A 21,543-nucleotide genomic window follows, 5' to 3' on the forward strand; every position below is an offset into this window, starting at 1 on the left:
TTTTATTCGAATGATTAAGAAAAAAAACCCAACTCTCTTATTAATTTCAGTCACTTTGCTATTAATTTTAAAGTTATAAATTTTTAATATAAATGTGAATGTATTGATATATTTCTCAGAATTTAAAATTTATTATTAATTAATAATACGATAAAACTAACGCATCACAGAGAAGTAAAACAAAATAACATACAAACAAAAACTTTATTGAGCACTGAGATACAAAGACGGCCAGGAAATTGTTAAAAACTATACAGAAGGTCTCCAAAATATGTTATGTTACAAAATTGTTCTCTTTTCATTCATTTGTTGAAAAAGTCGAACAATATCCTCATAAAACTCTGAAAATGGCAGCCACAATGCTGCTTTAATATAAATGTTACATTTACCGTCATTCGAAACGTGAAATCGTATTTTAATCAGTAAGAAACACATTGTGTCATTCAATAATGAGATAGAAAGAAGCTTACTTTTCTTAAAAAGACTAACAACAGATACTTTATTTACAGTTTTATTTATTAGTAATAAATAAAGCCAGTTCTTCTCATACACATATGAATGAAATATTTTTATTAAAATGAATAGCAATAATCGTATATAAGTTTAACCATTTATAAATTCATAAATTATGCTTCATTAAAAAAACATAAAATATAAATTATTATATAACTGCCGTTCATAGTACGGAATACTGATGAAAAACAACAGATACATATTCAAATGGTGGTTTTAAAATATATATAAGCCAAAACCTCAAGAAAACATTTATTAAGGATTTTTCTAATTTTTGAAGAAATTTAGCAAAACAAAATGTCATATTTTTAATATGAGACGTTAAAAGCATAATGGTTTAACAGATATTTTACATTTCAACTAATAAAAAAAATCTCTTAAAATAAAAATTTTTAAAAATTAACTTCATTTTTTTTTGTATGCATATTTATTCATTCTTTATGTATCGCCTCATAATTAAAAAAAATTGAAAAACTATTGGAAAAATTATTTTAAAAAATATTTTAACGATTGTCATATAAATTTTACTATCCTCTTTTATTTCTTCGAGTCCATTGCTAGGTATAACCTGATTTTTTTAAAAAAAAATGGACAAAAAAAATCCTGAGAAATCTTTCCAACCATCCCGATGTTAAAGCCATATTACTGTTAGAAATTATAAACAGTCTCTAATCTTGCACTACAAAGTTTGGCAACTGAAGTCTGTGAGATCACTCAACTTTAAAAGTCTCTGTTTTGAACAGAAGTCGATAATCGCCACAAGACAAATATAAAGGAGCACAGCTAAAGAAGTCCATGCATCTTGGTAGTCATTTTACTTCAAGAAACAGCCATCGGTTTCCTGTCCATAGAGTGAGGATCTTTATCTTGGCGATGCTGGTTGGACTATCTCTTTTGAAAGACAATCCCAGCAGACAAACAAGATGCTCACGTGAAGCTTGAACAGACAATGTTTTTAAAAATTATTCCTATTTGTGTTAGACGCCCTGCGCCTCATTGTTTCTTTCACCAGACATACACTTGGCCGTCATACACGGTATAGTTCATTGGCTTTTGACCCGGAGGCTGTTTAGCCCTGGGAATCATGACTGGGGGCGAAGTGTAGCCCGTGGATAGACTCCGATTGAGACTCAGGTCACTCCTTCTGCTGCCCTTATGGGGAGTGACATCACCACTTTCCTGAAAAAATAATAGAAATACATTTTTAAACATACTTTTACTAATGCACAAAAACAAAAACAAAAGAAAAGAAAAGAAAGAAAATGAACACTAATGACTAATGATTGTATTGTACTTGTCAGTCTTTAGTTTACTATGCATTGTATAAATATTAAGGAATCAAGACCAGATGTCATTACTCCAATAAAATCAAGATTTAATTAAATTTATCGATAAATTATAAAATCATTAAAATAATAAATTGTCTGTTAAAACTTACAACTGTACAAAATTTCTTAATTCTACCGTTAAAAATTTTTTTTAAAAAAAATTTGATTGCGAAATTTAATCTTTATAAACATAAAACATACAAAATTTAAAAATAAAATCTTGATTCAAAGTTAAATATTCTGCAGGGGGGGGGGGCAATTCAGACATGGGGATGAGAAGCCTCTGAAATGGTGGTTGATTCTGGCAAACGTGGTGGATGCAGAAATGATGTGAGGTGTCTACCCACTAACAATGACGGAACGTGTCTCCTATGAGAGGGGTTGTGCCGTGACCAGCGATGGCTTTTATGACTCTCCGCCAATGCTTTCACATCGGGTTATTCATACAAATTTTTCTATAGACTTTTGGGTGGGTAGGAAAAATGAATTTTGATAATTAAAAGTTAAATGCATAAAAGAAATTATTTTATTTAGAGAGCTCCATACCTCTGTTCACATACAACGGTCTATGCGCATAAACCCTGCAATTGCCAAGTCTTCAGAGCAACCTGCTGACTAATTTTATTTTTTTCTTAATTCCTTTTTAATACAAAATACTTTTAAGAAAAAAATGAAAAAAAAAAAAAAAGATACTTTTAAGAAAAAGAAAAGAAAAAGAAATTTGGGTGTGATCTTAAGCTCATAATTCTAGAACACATTAATATTTTATAATTCCATCAGATTGTATTAAAATTGAATAATCTCTAAAAAGAATAATTCAAAGATCATATATATCAGATTTACGTAAAATCCTATATAATATATATTTTAATAAACTGAATTTGTTTTATCATTATGTATTTATGGAGCAGATTACGCTTGTGTCATAATATAATAATGCATAGAATACAAATTACAAAGACTTGGTGAGATTTATTTTTATCTTGATAAGTTTTTTTCAGTTCTATTATCAAAATAATATTTTGAAGATAGATTAAATTGTACAATTAAAAATAATATTCAACATGAAGTTTAAAATTGTAATTCCAAATGCATATTAATCAAATACTATTAATGATTACTATTATTATTATTATTTAATAAAATAGTTATAAGTTAAATTACTATAAGTTTTTAAAATCAAGTTATATTAAGTTATTAAATTATTTTTAATAATATTTTGATAAAATATAGAGTGATATCAACATAATAACCTAACTTCGTGAAGTTACATTTTAGAGATAAAAAAAATTTTAAAACTAAAATGACCTGCATCAATTTCAAAAATAACCTTCTAGAGTTATTAATTGCATAAATTCATATATATTCATACTGGCCAGGTTGAAATATCTAAGCAAGAACTGTCAAAAGTCAATGTTTTAAATATCTTCAGCGTTGTTAGTAGTAGTAGTGGGGTAAAAAAAAAAATTACCCCACTACTTTCAGGTACTACATTAAAATATATTTTAGTTCAGAGGCTAGTTGTAATCTGCTTTGCGGCCGCTCCATCAGAAACAGACAAAATGCCAGCATATCAAAGAAATAATTTTCATTAACAGCAGATTATTGAAAGAAAAAATAAGTTGGAAATTTCACCTTTCAAAAATCTCTGAACAATAATTTGTTTAAATACACTTTTAATTGTTTGATCCTAAAGACTTTCAAGTGAAGATTTTCATAGCAATCATATTTAAAAATAACAAAGTCTCCAATGAATACCTGATATCCGTCGAAAGGAATTCCTTTCCTCCCATGCTCTCCGCTACTTTCACTAGAGGTATCAATCATGGCCTTTCTGTCCAAGGTTCCTTCCAAGGGGCCTTTCAGGGCGATGCCTCGAAAGACACTTCCAGGATCCCCGCCGTTGGGGGAGGGGGTTTTCTTCCGGCATTTGCGACAGCAGCACAACACGAAGCACAGAAGAACAACCACTACTGCAACGGCAGTGGGCAAAGCAACAGCCAGCACTAAAGGAACGCAATAAAACGAGATATTAATCTAACTAAACTAAATAAAATATGAATAATACCGTTTCATATGTGGGGGAGAAAAAAATACATACATCGCATCAAAGTAAACACAAAATAAAGCTAGAAATAATAATGGTTATACTGACATTGTAAATTCCTGCTTTTAAAAGTGAACTCAAATACGGATTACGGGAGAAAGGAGGTGGATTAGAAGAGAAAGTTTTGTTCACTATTACTCTTGTGGTTATTATTAGAATGTCACTCTCCGTTAAATAAAAAAATCCTTATTTTAATTTAGATTTCATATAGTAGAACTTTGATCAGATGAAAGGAGAGAACAGTGCAACAGAACATGATAAATGTATTCATATTCGAGACAAAGCTATTGCGTCTCCATATGACATTTTCTACCCCACTAGCATTCATTACTTGGATATCCATGAAAAGGATTCATTGATTAAAAGTGCAGTCGTGTTTAAATTTTATTCCGATTATAATCCCAATCTAACATTTTATTAAATGAAAATACTTCTACTGATTCATTCTTCCTAAACTTATTAAATTAATTTACTAATACTCATATTTTGTAATTTTTAATAATGCTATTAATCCAAACAATGACAAAAGTATTAATAAATAGGAATAGTGAAATAAAAAGTCATATCTCAAATCATTACGAAAAAAAATTATTTATTGCTAAGAAGGTATTAATCTCCTTCCCTGCTTCGAAATTGTTCTTGTTTCTATTTTATTCCAAAAACTTTCAAAACAACTCGGAAAGGCTTATTTTCCCATTCAATTATTATTTTTCAAATATATGTCGAAGTAATCTCGTTAAAATTTATTAATGAATACTTTTGCCATTTTTATAATTTGAGTTTTAAGAGAAAATCTCTACATTACTTGTTAGTATTTCCTTTCAGAACTAGTTATAGATAGTTATTTTTGTTTGGAATAAATAAAGTCTCCAGTCATATTTCTTGCCCTTTAGCCTTCCTTTCAATGCCAATTAATACAACTGAAATCAGACGCGACAAAAAAATTAGGTTTAAGGAGGAATTCTTTAACATTTTTTTGAAGAAGTTCTGTCAGTTCTTATTAATCTTGCATTTAAGAACGACGTGAGCGCCTCTAGCATATAAGTATGTAAAGTCAATCTTCCCTATTAAAATATCATTTATTTTTGCAGTAATTTCCATTTAATGTTTGTGTGAATGAATTTTTGATTTGAATTAACGAGCCTCTTGACCCACTTAATATTTTTGGACACTTTCATCTCATATAGTTTTGATTTCTTTTTGTAAGATAGATATAACTTTGAAGGAGTTCATAAAAAGCAGCTGATACTAAAAAAAGAATCCAGCTAATAACTTCAGAAAATTTTATTATTTAGCGATTCAAATAATTTGTGCTTTATGAATAAATAAAAATGTAACTAGCTAATTTAATTGCGTGCGGGATATCATCATTTAAGCACACGCATTTCATACGTTAATAACAATAACGAATATTTTAGGTTCATTTTCAAGTAATTTAAATTTAAAATAAGACTGCAATGCCGAAACTTTTTCTATCAATTTTTCGTTTCCTATCACAATAGTATATACAGGGTGTTTCAGTGAACCGTTTCAGAACTTCTAAGAGGGATAGGGTACATCCTGACAACTCGAAATCATATAGTAATGTGGGGTCGGAAATGCTTTCCTGAAGCGGTGTTGTACACAGAAGCACCATAAAGAAAAGAGAGCATAAATGAGAAATCATTTTAATAATACATGAAAAGAAGCAAAAGGTACATGGATTAAAGTAAATGTTCGAAGTTTTTACCACGGGCTACAATGCATGCCTCACATCTCCGACGCATGGACATCCGAACATTCTGGAATACTCCAGGCATATCTCGAATCTTTCCGGCAGCTACTGCGACTCTTGCAACGAGCTCCTCAGCAGTGTCAACAGGGGTGTCATAAACTAGCGATTTCATTTCACCCCAGAAATAAAAATCAAGACATGATAAGTCGGGTGACCGAGCAGGCCAACGCACGGGACCCCCACGTCCGATCCACCTGTGACCAAATGTGACATCCAGGTAATTACGAACATCTCCGCTATAATGGGCAGGGGCTCCATCGTGTTGGAACCACGTTGTCTGTTGTGTCGATGCAGAAATCTGTTCATCTCTCAAAAGTTGTGGCAATACTTGCTGCAGAAAGAGCAAGTACGTAGGTCTGGTTAGACGACCCGGTAACAGGTAAGGTCCGATGAGGTGATCTCCCACAACCGAAAATCGATTCTACGCTGCACGACGTGTAACTCTGCAATCATGTAATCATACATCCTACTAACTTGGCGTTCTGGTGCGAAATGAAGATTCCCTGCACGAAAGCTCGGACTTTTCGCACAACGCCACCTACCGCGTTAGGAAGGCATTTCTGACTGCCCATGGGTATATGATTTTGGTTCGTCAGGATGTACCCTACCCCTCTTAGAAGTTCTGAAACGGTTCACCGAAACACCCTGTAGAGATTGTTGTGACTTTGCCCAACCACTACTGTATGTGCTAACAACAGGCGGCAAAATGTGAAAGTTTTTTTTATTAGTACAAATATTAACCCTTAATTACTTAATTTAACCCTTTTCGGGGCCCTGGGATGTATACTTGCCCCCCCATTTTCAATCTTCGTTTGAAGGTATGCAGAATGGCATGAGTGCTAACAAAATTTTCAGTAACAGAAGATTGGATGCTTCAGTATCTTATCTTACACAATGAGATGCGTGTTGATTTATTACTCAATTATTAACTAACCAAATTAATAAATCAAATTAAATTTATCTAATTAGCTAAGGGAATTACTTTTCTTAAAACCATTTCAATTTTAAAAATATTTCAATATAACTAGGAAAAAGTGACTTTATAAAGAATTATCTTTTTGCTATTTCCAGAAAGGGATATAAAAATATTTATCTGATTTCACGACTAAAAATTGAGTTTACAAATATAATACTTTGCCACGAGCACTTTTTGGTAGAATTAAGAAATGATATAAGTGCACGGATACTATAGACAGACCAGTAATTTTATTTCTGCAAACGTTGATTTTTCTATTTCAAACCAAATAATGAGTTATAGAAATTTAAATGTGAAAATGTACCCTGCTGTACTTTTGACCACCATTATGTATTGTTCCTTTGACCAGATGACAGGTACAATATTTCTTAATTAGAAAAAATAGAGATACTTCTACCAACATCATTTGCTCAGATTGTAAAGAATATGGTGATTTGCATATGCCATCTCTATTTGACATTTTATCTTATGGTCTATCGCTAGAGATTTCCATTCCAGTCTTTTAACAAAATCATTATAATAGCGGGAGTGTAAATATACTTTGGAAGCCTCAGATAAATTTTCAATCTTCATTTTTCTGCCTTTTGGAAGTTTACTTTTGAAAGAAAGATTGATGAAAATATTTCAGAGTGAGTTTTAAACATAGTCCAATCTATCATTTGATATACGAAGTTACCCAATATCTTAATTCTAAGTGGTTTAATCTTTAGATTACTTTTATATACGATAATTTTCTTAACAGATAGTTTCCGACTCTTAAATTACATTCCGAGTTCTTACTACATTTCTTCAATTTTTTAAGGTCTATCAATGTGCTGATAATCTGTATTGTTACTTCTTGCCTGTTATTAAGATGACAAAAATGGCTGTGAATATCATAATCGTTCAACCTCACAACAATCATGGAATGCATTCCTAATCAAGGATGAATTTGTCCCATTCAAAAGTTATTACAACCAAGCAACGAACTAATGGACGTTAACTTCAAGTAAGAGAAGGAAATGAGTTAAAATATACGATGTGACTAAATTGGATTACTAAATTTGGTTCCAAATCTTATCATAGAAGTGCTCAACTATATTGTTTATAGATTCATTGCCTTTAATGAGGATTATTTTTACTAATGAAACTTCTGCTTTCATCTCTAATTGACAGGCCAGAGATTCATCCATATCTCTCTCATACATGATTCAGCCATTTCAGTTTTGTCAACACAAATCCTGAGCAAAATTCTTCAAAATAGGAGGCCTTTTCTTATAGTTGCAGCAAAAAGTAGGAACAAAGAAAGCCAAATTTAAATAAAAAATTACCACTTACAGTCCTGAAAAAAAGCCTTACAAACATTGAAATCAAATGATGAACCCAAAATTAAAAACGAAACGCAAACAGAAAGGTACTCAAAAGGATCTGTTGTTTTAACAAAAAAAAAAACGGTTAATAAAAATAAAATGAAAGTAATGATGATTTTTTTTCAAATTATAAAGTTTAGTAAAGATTTTCCTCACACTTTAAATGATAACATAATGAATATATTTTAAAAATTGCAAATTCTTGTAATAAATTGTTTTTTTGTATGAAAATTTGAAATTAATACAAAATGATGAATGAATTGAAAATGTGAATAAAATTTATTTTGTCATTTATATTTGTTTTTATAATAATTACCGGCCAAAAGCACAACCATTTAATCAAAGATACAATATTATCTTTTACCTTCGGCCATCAAAAAAGTGTTTTTTTAATAATTAAAAATGTTAAAATTGAAAATATTGTTGTTGTTTTTTAAAAATATAATAAATGCAAAGTTAAGATTGGCATTTGCAACAATGAAATTACACACGAAGCTTATACAAATTTCATGCTGAAAATCAGTCAAAAGTACTACATTCTTTCCTGCATAATTGACCCCTTCCAAAAAAACATTTTTTGGATCAAATTTATGCCTTGAGGTTCAGCTGAAAAGTTCTTTTTGCTCTTCAAAGAATTCAGGATTAAATTTGTGCAATGATAAAACCTTCCATGAAAAAGAAATAAGTCTGAGAAACGAAATTGTTTCAGAAAGTATCTTGATTGAATATGGGATTACATCTAAAATCAAATTACTTTTTCAGCTTGAATTATTTTCATATTATTCGTAAATGAGAAATCCCTTCATACGATAAAAATCTGATACTTCTGCAAAATTATTATTATTATTTGGAATGACTTTCTTACGTGTAATTTATATATCAAATCAGCTTTAAAATATTGAAAACTCCAATTTTTTTTCTTATTTTTTAAATTTAATTTTGAAAGGAATGGTCTAGAAAATGTATTAGTCTTTAAAATTTCCATTTGAAAAAATACTTTCCGAAATGAAAATTACTTTTCCAATTCATGAATTCATTAATATCATTATCATAGAGTTCTATGAGCAATATTTTAGAAATTTATATTTATTTAATTATATTTTAATTAAAATCAAATTACATCAATTCATTATCATTTACTGTTACATTCTTCTATTACATTAATTACAGAACTATAAATAAACCGTTAATTGTATCTCAGCAGAATGTTAATCTTCCAAAATTACACCCAGTGTTGATAAATGACAATATCAAAAAAAGTTTAGTTCAAGATATCATTACACGATTCGGATATATTTTGCAACGGATCAATTTATATATATTCACTCTCCAGGTGTTCCGTTTATCAAATATTTTTTAATATATCACTCTTGCAGGGAAGGATTTCTAACAAAGTGGACTAAGCCTAGGGTCGCCGATCTGAAGTGGGTGGGGGGAAGAGATGCAGACAGATTGATTAAAAAATGTTGGCCTCTCTATCAAGTAAACAAATTTGTAAAAAATACAAATTGAAGGAATTATAATATATTAGACTTGGAATGTGTGTTTATATTGAGTTAGCAAAATTATTACAAAACAAACGAAACATCAATTAATTGCTTATTTATAATATATTGGAAAATTAATTTTTCATTTAACTGATTATGTTATATTCCAATCCATAGATATTGTAAAACAATCTTTTTATAATCGATTTAAAATTTATTGTTTCCTTACAACCTTTCCATATGATTCAACGCTTTTATTTACGAGTGGTGAAATAATTAACTAATAATTATTTTCACTTTTTTTTCAAAAATGTATTTATTTAGCGATTTTTTTCATAATATATATATTAAAAAGTAAATGGAAATATATATTTTTACAAAGTTAGTGAAATAAAAAATTAAACTAAGATGATTCATTACATGTTTATTAAGTTAAAAATGTGTTGAAATCTGGAACTAATACAAGCAATTATATAAAAAAAAGATATCATAAAGTGCAATATCTTATGTTACAAAATGGAAATATGTATTTTTACAATTTTTATGATTCATTACATGTTTATTAAGTTAAAATTGTGTTGAAATCTGGAACTAATGCAAGCAGTTATATAAAAAAAAGATATCATAAAGTGCAATATCTTATGTTACAAAATGTAAATATGTATTTTTACAAAGTTATTGAATAAAAAATTAAACTAAGATAATTCATTACAAAATTAAGTTAAAAATGTGTTGAAATCGGAAACTAATACAAGCAGTTATAAAAAGAAGATATCATAAAGTGCAATTTCTTATGTTACAAATTCCTTAAATCAGCCACTAATCTCTTACACCTATTGATATATTCTTTTTCTTGTGTGAAATATATTTTCACAACTCGTTATCCAATTTATTAAAAATAATTCTTATAAGCTGCTTATAATTAAGAAGGGACATTAAATAATAAATGAAAGTAACAAAATAAAAGGCACTTAATAGGTGTGAAATATTAAAAAGAATTTTTGCCAAAGATGCAAGAGATTATAGGATTTTATGAAAGTAAAGGAAAAATAAATATAAATAACGCAGGTAAAAAAAAACTTTAAGGACAATTTTTTTTTCATTCAAATTTAATCATCATAATTTAGATTTCACTGATCTTGAATTAACGTAAAAGTTTTTTTATAAAGGTTATTTCTTTCATTTATTAAATTTTTAATGACTGAAAAAATTCATATGTTAAATGTGGCCGGTAGAATTTTTTAAAGATCAATATTTGTGATAAATTTTAATTAAAAAAAAAGAATCATATCAAATATTTCACCATCTTTAAATATTATCAAAAGCATTCTTGGTTATTCTACTTACCAAGTCCATTTATTTCACATCTTCGACCTACAAACATTGGTTGGCATCTGAAAGACAGAAAATGCAGGTTATATTTTTATTTTTATTCTCAAATATATATATTTATGATTAATTAAGGCCACTATATAATAGTAAGGTATAAATTATTTATAAAAATTTAGTATTTTACCTGCAAAATGTCTTATCGTCATCTCCTCTCAAACAATCTCCTCTTCCATGACAATAATTACAATTTTCGGTTTTTGCTAAAAATATGAAATTAAAACCAAATTAGCTAAAGTTCTTTTGCTATAATAAAATTATAAATGGCTAAAGCTTTTGTAACTTATTAAAAGTTGAAATTTAATAATCTATTCCATTTGTTCAATTTGCATATTGCATTTATATTTCTTGCCATAAACACATTGTCAGTTACATGCATTATACCTTAAAATATTTTTGTGCATGATGACTTCTCACATACTGATATATGATCAATTAACTTGCACAAAAATAATTTAGAAAGGAAACGTAACAATTATTCTTTGTTAACAAAAAGTAACTGCTAACGATTTCAAAAAAGAATTCAATTTGTTTATTATGTTTACATTTTAAATTATAGTACTTTGTTGTTTAAATTAGGAAGTGCGTTTTCTTTTATTTTTGTTTTAATTAAAAGGTGTGCTCATCTAAACGGACTATTATCCTGCTTATAATATCTCGATATTATTGATGAGATTTTCTACTACAACTTTTGTTAGTTAATCTCTTACATAACAAACTCTCTTTTTTAAATTGCCGAAAGAAAATGTTAATAACAATCTCCAATCTGTCCATGAAGGAAGAATAGAATGAATCCCCATAAATATGAAATAATAAAAGTAGCAGACCTTAGTTTATTATTCTGGAGTTAACCTCAGTTTATTATTTACTATGCTGAAATATTTTTTATTTATTCCAGCTTAGTTTTATACGTATACCGATAAAACAATCAATTGAAACATTAAGAAATTGTCTTTGTTGCAAAGCTCTAAAAAGAAACTAGAACTTAACATCCAATAATGAAGCAGACGAAAAGGGCGGGGACAATTTTAACTTCCCAGCGTTATAGACTGCGGTAGACGATTATACATACAATGATGCGTAACTTACCTAAACAAATTCGTCCGGGCAACAAGCGATCCATGTCTTCATATCCTTCCTCGCACTGGCACGTGAATGAGCCCTCCAAGTTGATGCATGTAGCTCGAAGAGCGCAATCATTTTCGCGAGCATCGATACATTCATCGTAATCTGGAAGAACCAGAACACATATTATTATTAAAATGGAAAGAATAAAAAAAGTTTTTTAATTTTTTGATATATATGATGTATTAAATATTAGAAAACAATGCGAAGAAAGATGGAACTGTTTGGACAAACACACACAATACACACAAAATCAAATGCAAGGCTCAAGAATGAGAAGAATAATGGAGACAGTTCATGTGACATCACAGTCATATGACAACTGTAACCGCCATGCCATTAAGCATGATTCCCAAGAAGCTGCTTCACTTTCGGGAAGATATGCTATGGATTTCAAAACTAAACTGGCGCTTCGCACTTAGCATATGTCATATAAAGAAATGTCTTAAGTTGGCATGACAACTATTGGATATCTATTAATATTTATAATGCAATATTACCTTGAACATTTTGAGACAAAGGAGCGGCCAGCAGGGAAGAGTCTCCAACCCTCATTCCCAGATTTTGTAGCGAACGCGTCAGTTCTTGCTCCAGTAGATTTCCACTTACACTCTTACTAACTTTGAGGGTGAGATTGACCAGAACGCCTCCTTCTTCTGGTGTTGAGGGGGTCAGTTGCTGCATGAATTCTGAGCTTTGCACAGTATCAGCGGGCAAGATTTTATTGACTTCGGCTTCCCAGATATGATCCTTGATGTTCGTAATGGAATAAGCATCCGAGATCTGGAAAAAATGGTATGTATTTAATTACATTATTAGTGGATTAATTGAATTGTGTGAACTACAATGCTTTTCGATGTTATATTTAAAATAAACTCAAATATATCTCACCAACACATAGCTGTTGATTAATTTATATGTAATGATATATGAACGCATGATGATCAAAATGTTCCAAACTTCACAGATTTGTTCTAGTGTTCAAAGAATTATGTGAACATAAAATCGTCTCACGTATTACGTCATGAAATATTATTTTAAATTACATAAGTATTTACGTATAAAATTTATATTTATTGAAAGAATCGTATTTTTATAGTAAAAATGCAAAATAATTGTTTCACCAAAACAACAAAAGAGTGAAAGCTCGTTTCCGCATCTATCACTTCAGACACTAAGTAAATAAGATCTCTTGTAAGACGATCTGATTCAAACACTGTATTATGAAAAAGATATTTAATTTAAATGTGAAATAATTAACAGCATTTTAAAACCTCTTTGGTTATTCATTTCTAAAGACCAAAAAAAAATGCATTGAAAGATCATATCTTTGCAAATGTATTGTAACAAAACATCTTTATAACAGCCGATGGCCTTATGATTGAATCTCGATTTCAGAACCATGAAATCGCATATTCGAAACGCATTCCTGTTAAATATCTATAGTGTAATTGGGGATCTCTTATTGGTTTAAAAACCTTCTAATTGGTATGGAAAGGAATTTTGGGAAAAGAAGGCAGCTCTGTTGTAGTATTCGTCATCTGAATACTATTCAAGATTATTCGTCAATTAGGAAGTAAGTCTAACCAATCAATACGTGGGATTTGCCTTCCAAGAGTTTTAAACTTCAGAAATAAAATCATATTATATAAATGCATAAAGCATATTGCTATACTGGCTGTTATAACAATTCATTCTTTGTATAAATAATAAATAAAATAACATAATGAATGAATTTAAAATTAAAGTCATATGGCTAAAAGTTATATTAACGTTGTCATTCAAAATATAGATAAATAAATTATTAAAGATTTTTTTTTTTATTTTTATCGAATAAAATTGATATTGCAGTACTTTTCTTTTGGGAAGATCCGGAAATGAGGTTATTAAATTTTTTTTAATAAAAAATTTACAAATATTATAAATTAATATTTTAAAGTTTAATCCCCACCAAAGCATCAAAAATCTGCTTCACCTATGGGATTTTCAAAATGAGTTATCTAACATATCTTATAAAATATATCTAAACCTTTTGTCAAGAGTTAGTTCTGATTCCTGATCCAAAATCAAAACCTTAATACAATTTTCTATCATTCATGAGACAGATTTAACTATGCTGGCAATAGCAAAAACAATTATTTTTCTTCTTTTTTTTTAGAATAAAATTTGACGCTTTAATAATAAAATGAAAATCGTCATAATTTGATTCATATATAAAGAGGACATTGAAAAATGAGTAAATATAAAATTTGATGTATAATTTAATATCTATATAATGACTCCCGACATTTCAAAATAAGTTTGTTTTTGCATGGAAATAGCTAAATTGGCAGCAATTGTCGCTACGCATGAATTTTGACGGGGAATATTACTTTTCTGTCAGTAAAACCGTTGCCAAATTGCTCGCCTAAACCACCATTTACAATAGATTTAGTTACGGAATAGAAAAAACAAAATCTGCTTGCCTCAATTTATTAGTTTTTTGGAAGGGATAAAAAAAATTTTGAAGATCGGAATAAATCAAAATAAAGAGCAACTTACTCCTTCTTCAACATTTCTAGCAAAATATTTGTATTCATCAGAATCGTTGTCCGAAAGTGGCGAGCTGAAGTTCAGACTTTCATTTCCCATCTTGACTACTTTTAAAAGCATGACAAATGTTTGGATCTCTGCAAAGAAAATGAATTTAATTAATTACATTTTTAAACCCAATTTTAATATCTCTGAACAGCAAATATCGTTTATTTTATTAATTTTCTTCTTCTTAATCTGGATATCTGGTTTTGTTTGAATTCACTATAAATAGAGCCACTAAGACGAAATCAAAATTTAATTTAAGTAGTGGTTACAAATAATTAAATTCTGAATGCAGTAAATTAGAGTATTGTCATCAAGAATATGTATATGACAAAAATTTCAGAATCTTAGATAATCAGGAAGTGAGTAAAAAAATCCAATACAAATTTCTAGATTTATAAATAATAGAAATATCAAGCATAACATTGTGTTGAAAAATAATAAATTCAAAACTTTGCAATTTAAATTGAATTTTATTCAAAGAATTTAATAAACAATGGAAATCTCCACAATGCATTTTCTTATATATATTTTTTTAAATGCCTAAATATTATTTTTTAATTTTCATAATTGTTGATACATATAGAAAAAGTTTTGTTTCAATGGTTTTTATAATAATTTTTATAGGTAATTTGTCTTTGTGACGCACGATGAAAATTATCGTTCATATTTGCTTGTTGATGCTGAATATCGAATATTTCCAAATATTTTAAAATAACAATAAAAATTTTGTTTTTTTTTCTAGATTAAGCATTTAAGTTATGCTTCCATAAAATATTTCCATTTTACAACTTTGCTTCAATTGCATGGAGAAAATTATGTTACGGTTAATATTTAAATTAGCTTAAATGCACAAGAATTTTCAATTCTAATTTAAAAATAAAGAATTGTATAAACTTACAAATCCTCTAAATGATATACTAAAGCTATAACTTATGTAATATACGGTATAACTTACAAAATAAACACTTTTTGTAGACCCGTTAGATTTCAAAACCCTATGCAACTTATATCTCTAAATAACTAATCTAGTAACGACTTGCACTTTCCTCTGTTTATAACATTATTTCTTTGGTTCATGGAAACATGTAAAAGAGGGATAATATTATATTTGAATTGAAATTGACGAATATAAACGTAATATATGTAGTATTTTGTCAGCACCGAAACAACATACCGACTAAAATTTTGCTTAATATCTTAAAGAAATTAAAAACAGCAGAAATATTAATTACCTCTGCAAACCTCGTGGCTGTCTCTTCTCGCATGACCTGGTCTACACTGGCAAGTCCATAAACCTTTGTTTTCCTTACACATTTCCTTTTTGTATGGTTGGCATTTAGGATCACATACGCCGTTTCTTCCATTCATAAACGGATCATCTTCTGGTTTGGGCTTATCCGTAACGACGATTGGTGGTCTGGGAAGGTTTTGGTCTAATAGTACGTCAGGACGAGATTCATAAATTCTTGGGCCTGCTGCTCTCAAATATGTTTCATCTCTTTGTTTTTGCACAGGGTTTACCATGTCAGACTTTTCTGATGATTTAATTAAGTTTTCATCGCTGATTGAAGTACTGTCACCCACTTCTGGAGGTTTAGCTGGCCTTTCGGTACCTGCATTGAAAACATTTGCTTCTTGAGAGCTTGAGGCAGACGATGATGCTGATGTTATTGTTTTCGTTGGTACTTCTGTGGGTAAGACTAAGGTCCTAATAACTGTTGAAGGGATGGAATTAAAAATCAATGTCGTGGTAGTAACTGTTGTTGTGCGCTCGGAGGGATTGTGAGTTTTGTGAATTTGAATTGTTTCGGTTGGTTCTGGTAAGATACCAAGTATTGTTCTTGAACCTATTATTGTCGAAACAAATGTTCTTGGAGGAATAGTTGTAGTGTAGACAGAAGGAACGGTAAGAGTAGAATCCCTAGTATAATAAGTTTTAGTAGTTGTAAGAGCTAGTGTCCTTGTAATACTTTCCACACTTGTGATATAACGTGTTGAAATGATAGGAGCTGTATGCTTTGGAATTTGTCCTGGGAAAAATATAGTAGTTGCTCCTGATGTAGTTCTACTAATAACCGTTTTGCCATCTTTCGTTACAGTAGTAAATGTTTTGGGTTTCTCGATTTCCATGTTTGCTCTTCCTAGCACGGTTTCTGTTTTACTGTATTCGGAGGTTTGAGTAGTTTTATCTGCACCCGATCCAAAGAAAATTGTTCTAATTCCACTGATAATACTTGTACCTATGCTTGGTTTTAAACTTGGAGTTTCAGCCGTAGTACTCTTTTCTGAAGAAGTCATCGAGGAATCTACTACAGTGTCATCCAATATTTCAATTCTAGGAGTTCTATCTTTTGAACTAGTTTCAGAAATTACGCTGTAGCTGTCTTTGGTTGCATCATCATCCTTAGAAGATTTCGTAGGAACGATGAAAACAGTTCTTGCACCAGTAATAACGCTGGTGGAAACAGAATGAGAAGAACTCTTTGTGCTTAATTTTATGCTCTCATCTGATGTTTCAGTCGTAATTGAATAGTCAGGCATAGGCTTAGATGTTTCATCTGCAGTAGGTACATATACTGGAGCAAGGTCTTCAGACTTACTTGATCCTTGATCACTTGCAGATTTATCAGGCAGAATGAAAACGGGATAATCAATTTCTTTAGAATCCATTCTGATGTGCTTTTTGAGATCCATTTCTGTTGACGATTCAGTTGTAGTTTCAACTTTTTCAGTTCCAGTAGTATTGTCAGATAATTCGGTTTCTCTTGGAGTCGTTTCTGTTGTCTTCTGATCTTCTGTTGTTAATCTCTGATCTTCTGTTGTTAAATCAGTTACAGCAATATCAGTCGTAACTTCATCTGTTTCAGTTTTATTTTTCTTTCCTGTTATACGGCTCACAATATCTTGGATGGCTAAGCCTATATCGCCTCCTAATGCAGTATTACCACCAAGTAAATCAGATAATTCAATCACTGTTGCAGGTTTGATTTCAGATGATGGACTAGGTGTAGCTACTTTGCTAGGAGGTATATAGACAGGAGAAAGAGCAACAGAATCAAATTCTGCAAGCTTTGTAACAAAGCCGTCAGTACCAGTTACTAATATCAATGTATCGCTAGGAGAAAGAGATGTTTTCTTTCCATCCACACCAATAAGCTCCGTTTCTTTTGTTACAATACTTGTTGACGTAACAGGTAAGGATGTGCCTTCAGTTTCAGTTGTAGTTTCACTGCTGAAAGGAACCAAGACAGGGGTTGAAACGGATGTCGTATCCGAATCTTCAGATGGCGTGAAAGAGCTGCTAATGTCTACAGGACTACTTGTTTCTTTTTCTTTAGAAGAAATGATTTCTGGAATTGAAAATAAGGGAGTAGATCCAACTTCTGAATGAATTTTACTTTCTACTTGAACCTTAGTTTCAACAGTTGATGAAACTTCGATTCCTGTTGCTATAGCACTTGATACTCCAATTATTTCCATTTCTTTTACATCATCGCCTAAGCTACTTGCAATTTCACTACCAACAGCTGTAGAGATACCGAGAATAGTCTCGATAACTGGTGTAGATTCTATAACTACTTCTGTGGTTGAAGAAATAGATGGTGGAGCTTCAATTGTAACGTACTGTGTAACAACACTTTCACTGGAAGTAATAATAGGATCCGTTCCACTGAAGCGTGTAGTATAATATGTAAATGTTGTCAAGAACGTTAAGACAGATTCATTTGTTGTAGTTGTCTCGGCAGGTGTTGTCGAAGATGGCGTTATTGTTGCTGTTATAACTTCTGGAACAACATGCTCACTTGATATGACAACAATTTCATCACCGCTGAAGAGTGTAGTATATAATGTGAGAGTAGAATAATCTGTAGTAGTGAATACAAATACGGAAGGATCTGTAGTAGAAGTTGGTTCAATTGATCTTGAGGTTTCTGTTAAAGTTGCCTTTGTTGTTGTAGATGTAGTAGAAGACGTTATTAAGGAAGGAGGTACAAACAGAGTTACGTAACTTGTTAGTACTTCTGTTTGGCTTGCAACAATTGAGCTTGTATCGCTGTAATATGTTGTATAGAATGTAAGAGTTGAATAAATTTTCCTAATGGAAGGAACCAGTTCTGGATGGTAAGTTTGAATTTCGGAAGTCTCGGTCTCAGTCTCAGTGGTCTCTGTTGGCGAGGGTGACTCAAACACATAACTTGGTAATTGTGATGAAATCAAAGTAATTTCTGGTGATGAAGTTAAGTATGTTTCAGGCGAATATGATGGAGAAGAGGATGGTGTCGCAAGCTCTGTTACGTAAGTGGTAACAACTTCTTCGATGGATGACAATAAGCTATCTCCATTGTTAAACAAGGTCAAGTAGTGCGTCTGAGTACTCAAAACTTCTCTTGTTGTATAGCTTGGGAAACTTGATAGTAAGAATGTTTCAGAAGTTTCTTTAAGTACAGAAGATGTAGGAGTAATTTGAAAGGAACTGGCAGCACTTTCTGGCACTGTTAAAGTAACGACATTCGACACTGTTTCTTCAAGATTAGTAACAACTGTATCTGTACCTTGGAATAATGTAACGAAATTTGTAAATGTTGTGTATAATGTTTGTGTTACAACTACAGATCTTTCTTCTTCTGTTGTTAGAGATGTCGTTGGTATAATAACAGTTGGTTCCAGGGAAGCCGATGGTGTTGGAACTATGGTCCTAGTAATTGTATAAGTTTCAGTTATTGTCTGCAACTGTGTTTCCACTTCTTCAATAGGTGTCACAAATGAACTAGTATCAGAAAATAGTGTTGCGTAGAATGTTACTGTGTTATAATTCGTTTTCGTTACAACTGTTTCACTGGTATCAAAAACAGTAAGAGGTCCGATAACTTCTGCTTCTATTGACGACGGCTGAATAACGTCAGTGGTTATTGGTACAGTTACAACATTAGTTACAACTTGCTCCGAACTGGAGACCACAGCATCAGTACCAGCAAAGAAAGTAGAAAAGAATGTATAAGTAGTATAGAATGTTTTAGTTTCGTACAATGTATTTGTTGGTGTTATGGAATCATATGATGGCGTTCCAGTTATCTGCTCTTTGAATGCTGAAAATAAAGATAGAAAATTATTTAATTGGGGATTTTGAAATCATTTTTTTTTTTCATGTTTCATGAAATTTCATTTTTTACACAACTTACTGTAGACATTTCTGACTGAAAATTTCAATCATATTTATCAATAATTTATAGACTATAAATAATTACTTTCTATCCATTAGGAGTTTCGAATATTTTAGAATTTAATATGCATGATGTTACAGACAGGAAATATCGGGGAAGAAAATTCTAACCATTGGTAATTAATTAAAACATTTTAAACTTAATAAGACAATATTATTATTTAATGAAACTGACAATTATTTTTATATAATATAGACTATCAATTATGTTAAATTTAGCAACAAATAAATAAAGGCAAATTTTTCATACGAAATAAAATTTTCATCTGATATTAAAATAATTTTACTAATACAATTTTAGGCATGGAATATTTGATACTTAAAAAAATATTAAAAAAGGGTTAAGGCACTTAAAAACAGTTTCTTTATCTTTTGAATTTATTTTTGAATTTTAAAGGATTCGATCTAAGCATTATATTGTACCAGTAGGGGTTTTTTAGAAACACTAACATTAATCAGACTTGCAGTCAAATTTTATCATTTCACTTGTATTTTTGTAATTTTAGCTTAGTTCCTTAAGTTTCCAAAACATAAACTTACCAGAAGACAAAGTGTGAGTAATAGGACCATCAAAACCAAATTCAACACTAGTGATTGGCAATATTGTTGGAATAACATTGTCGAAAGATGGCGTTCTTGTAACTGTTGAATATGACGGTGAATCTGCTCCTGTAATAAAAATTATTTTTTCAAATGGAGCTAACATAAAAAAGAATAATGCTAATTCGATCTACTTTTTTCCATACATCAATGAATCAATGAAACAATGAAACAAAATTCATTTTTTAAAGATGCGGTTTCCACAGCAAATTAAATCTGAGAAAAACGTATTTCAATTTTTGAAGCAACATACATTATTATAATTTCGACTCCATAATTTCTGTTAATATTTAGACGAAAACAAAATTCAAAGACATTGATATTATATAATATATTCTGTTTTCATGTAATCGATGTTCACTTCTTTTGTCTATTGTGCTATTCCTCGCATCAATGATAGATCCATTTTAAATACATCAAAACTGAGTGTAATGTATTCAATTTTAAGGCTGATTTAAACATTTACATAAATGCTTTTATAACAGTCAACTTCTGAAAGCTAAAATAATTCCATATCCAAATTACTTATAGGCTGTCAGTTGTATTATAATGAATGTTTAGTAAAAATGTAACCAAATTATAATTTTATATGTTAGTAATTTCTCACCAAAATAAAATGTTTGCTGTCAAATTCAAATGAAGTGTGTTAGTAGTAAATTGAAAATAATTATTGTTTCATAACTCTTTATTATTATACAACTAATTCTAATTTACTATTTTTGGGAGATCATATTAAATGTTGATTGGATTCCTGTGTTATTATAAAGAGATTATAGATGATAATGATAAAAAAAATGTATCTTGTAAATCCGAGAAACTGAAGCAGGAAAAAAGAAAATTTATATGTCTTGCTAATTTCAAATTTTAAACCTTGTAAAGGTAATAGAATTTCGTTAAAGGAGTTATAATTTTTCTCACAAAGTTAATATTTTTCTTACTATAACATGCAGATCTTATATCAACATATTTTTGCTCTGCATTAAGTCTGGTACAAACACTGCACTATTAAAGCAGCTGTAATTTACATTCCAAACAGAAATGTTTCTTCAGTCATGTAAACATCTTTAATCTCATATCCTTCGATATCATACCAT

At 30.2% G+C, this 21,543-nt stretch overlaps 1 protein-coding gene across 1 annotated transcript in view; it reads right to left on the minus strand.

Annotated features, from left to right (window-relative positions):
* Positions 1 to 218: 218 nt before the first annotated feature.
* LOC129963851 (mucin-17-like) overlaps positions 219 to 21,543 on the minus strand; it is a 155,218-nt gene continuing 133,893 nt past the window's right edge. Inside the window, exons 8-16 of the mRNA XM_056078427.1 lie at positions 20,390 to 20,518; positions 15,861 to 19,715; positions 14,590 to 14,717; positions 12,549 to 12,831; positions 12,013 to 12,153; positions 11,051 to 11,126; positions 10,882 to 10,928; positions 3,600 to 3,847; positions 219 to 1,692 (exon numbers count right to left, since the gene is read on the minus strand). Coding sequence (XP_055934402.1) covers positions 1,519 to 1,692; positions 3,600 to 3,847; positions 10,882 to 10,928; positions 11,051 to 11,126; positions 12,013 to 12,153; positions 12,549 to 12,831; positions 14,590 to 14,717; positions 15,861 to 19,715; positions 20,390 to 20,518 — 5,081 coding nt within the window. The 3' untranslated portion in view covers positions 219 to 1,518. The remainder of the gene's footprint in view (positions 1,693 to 3,599; positions 3,848 to 10,881; positions 10,929 to 11,050; positions 11,127 to 12,012; positions 12,154 to 12,548; positions 12,832 to 14,589; positions 14,718 to 15,860; positions 19,716 to 20,389; positions 20,519 to 21,543) is intronic.

Source organism: Argiope bruennichi, chromosome 3 (assembly GCF_947563725.1).
Source record: "Argiope bruennichi chromosome 3, qqArgBrue1.1, whole genome shotgun sequence".
Taxonomy (NCBI): domain Eukaryota; kingdom Metazoa; phylum Arthropoda; class Arachnida; order Araneae; family Araneidae; genus Argiope; species Argiope bruennichi.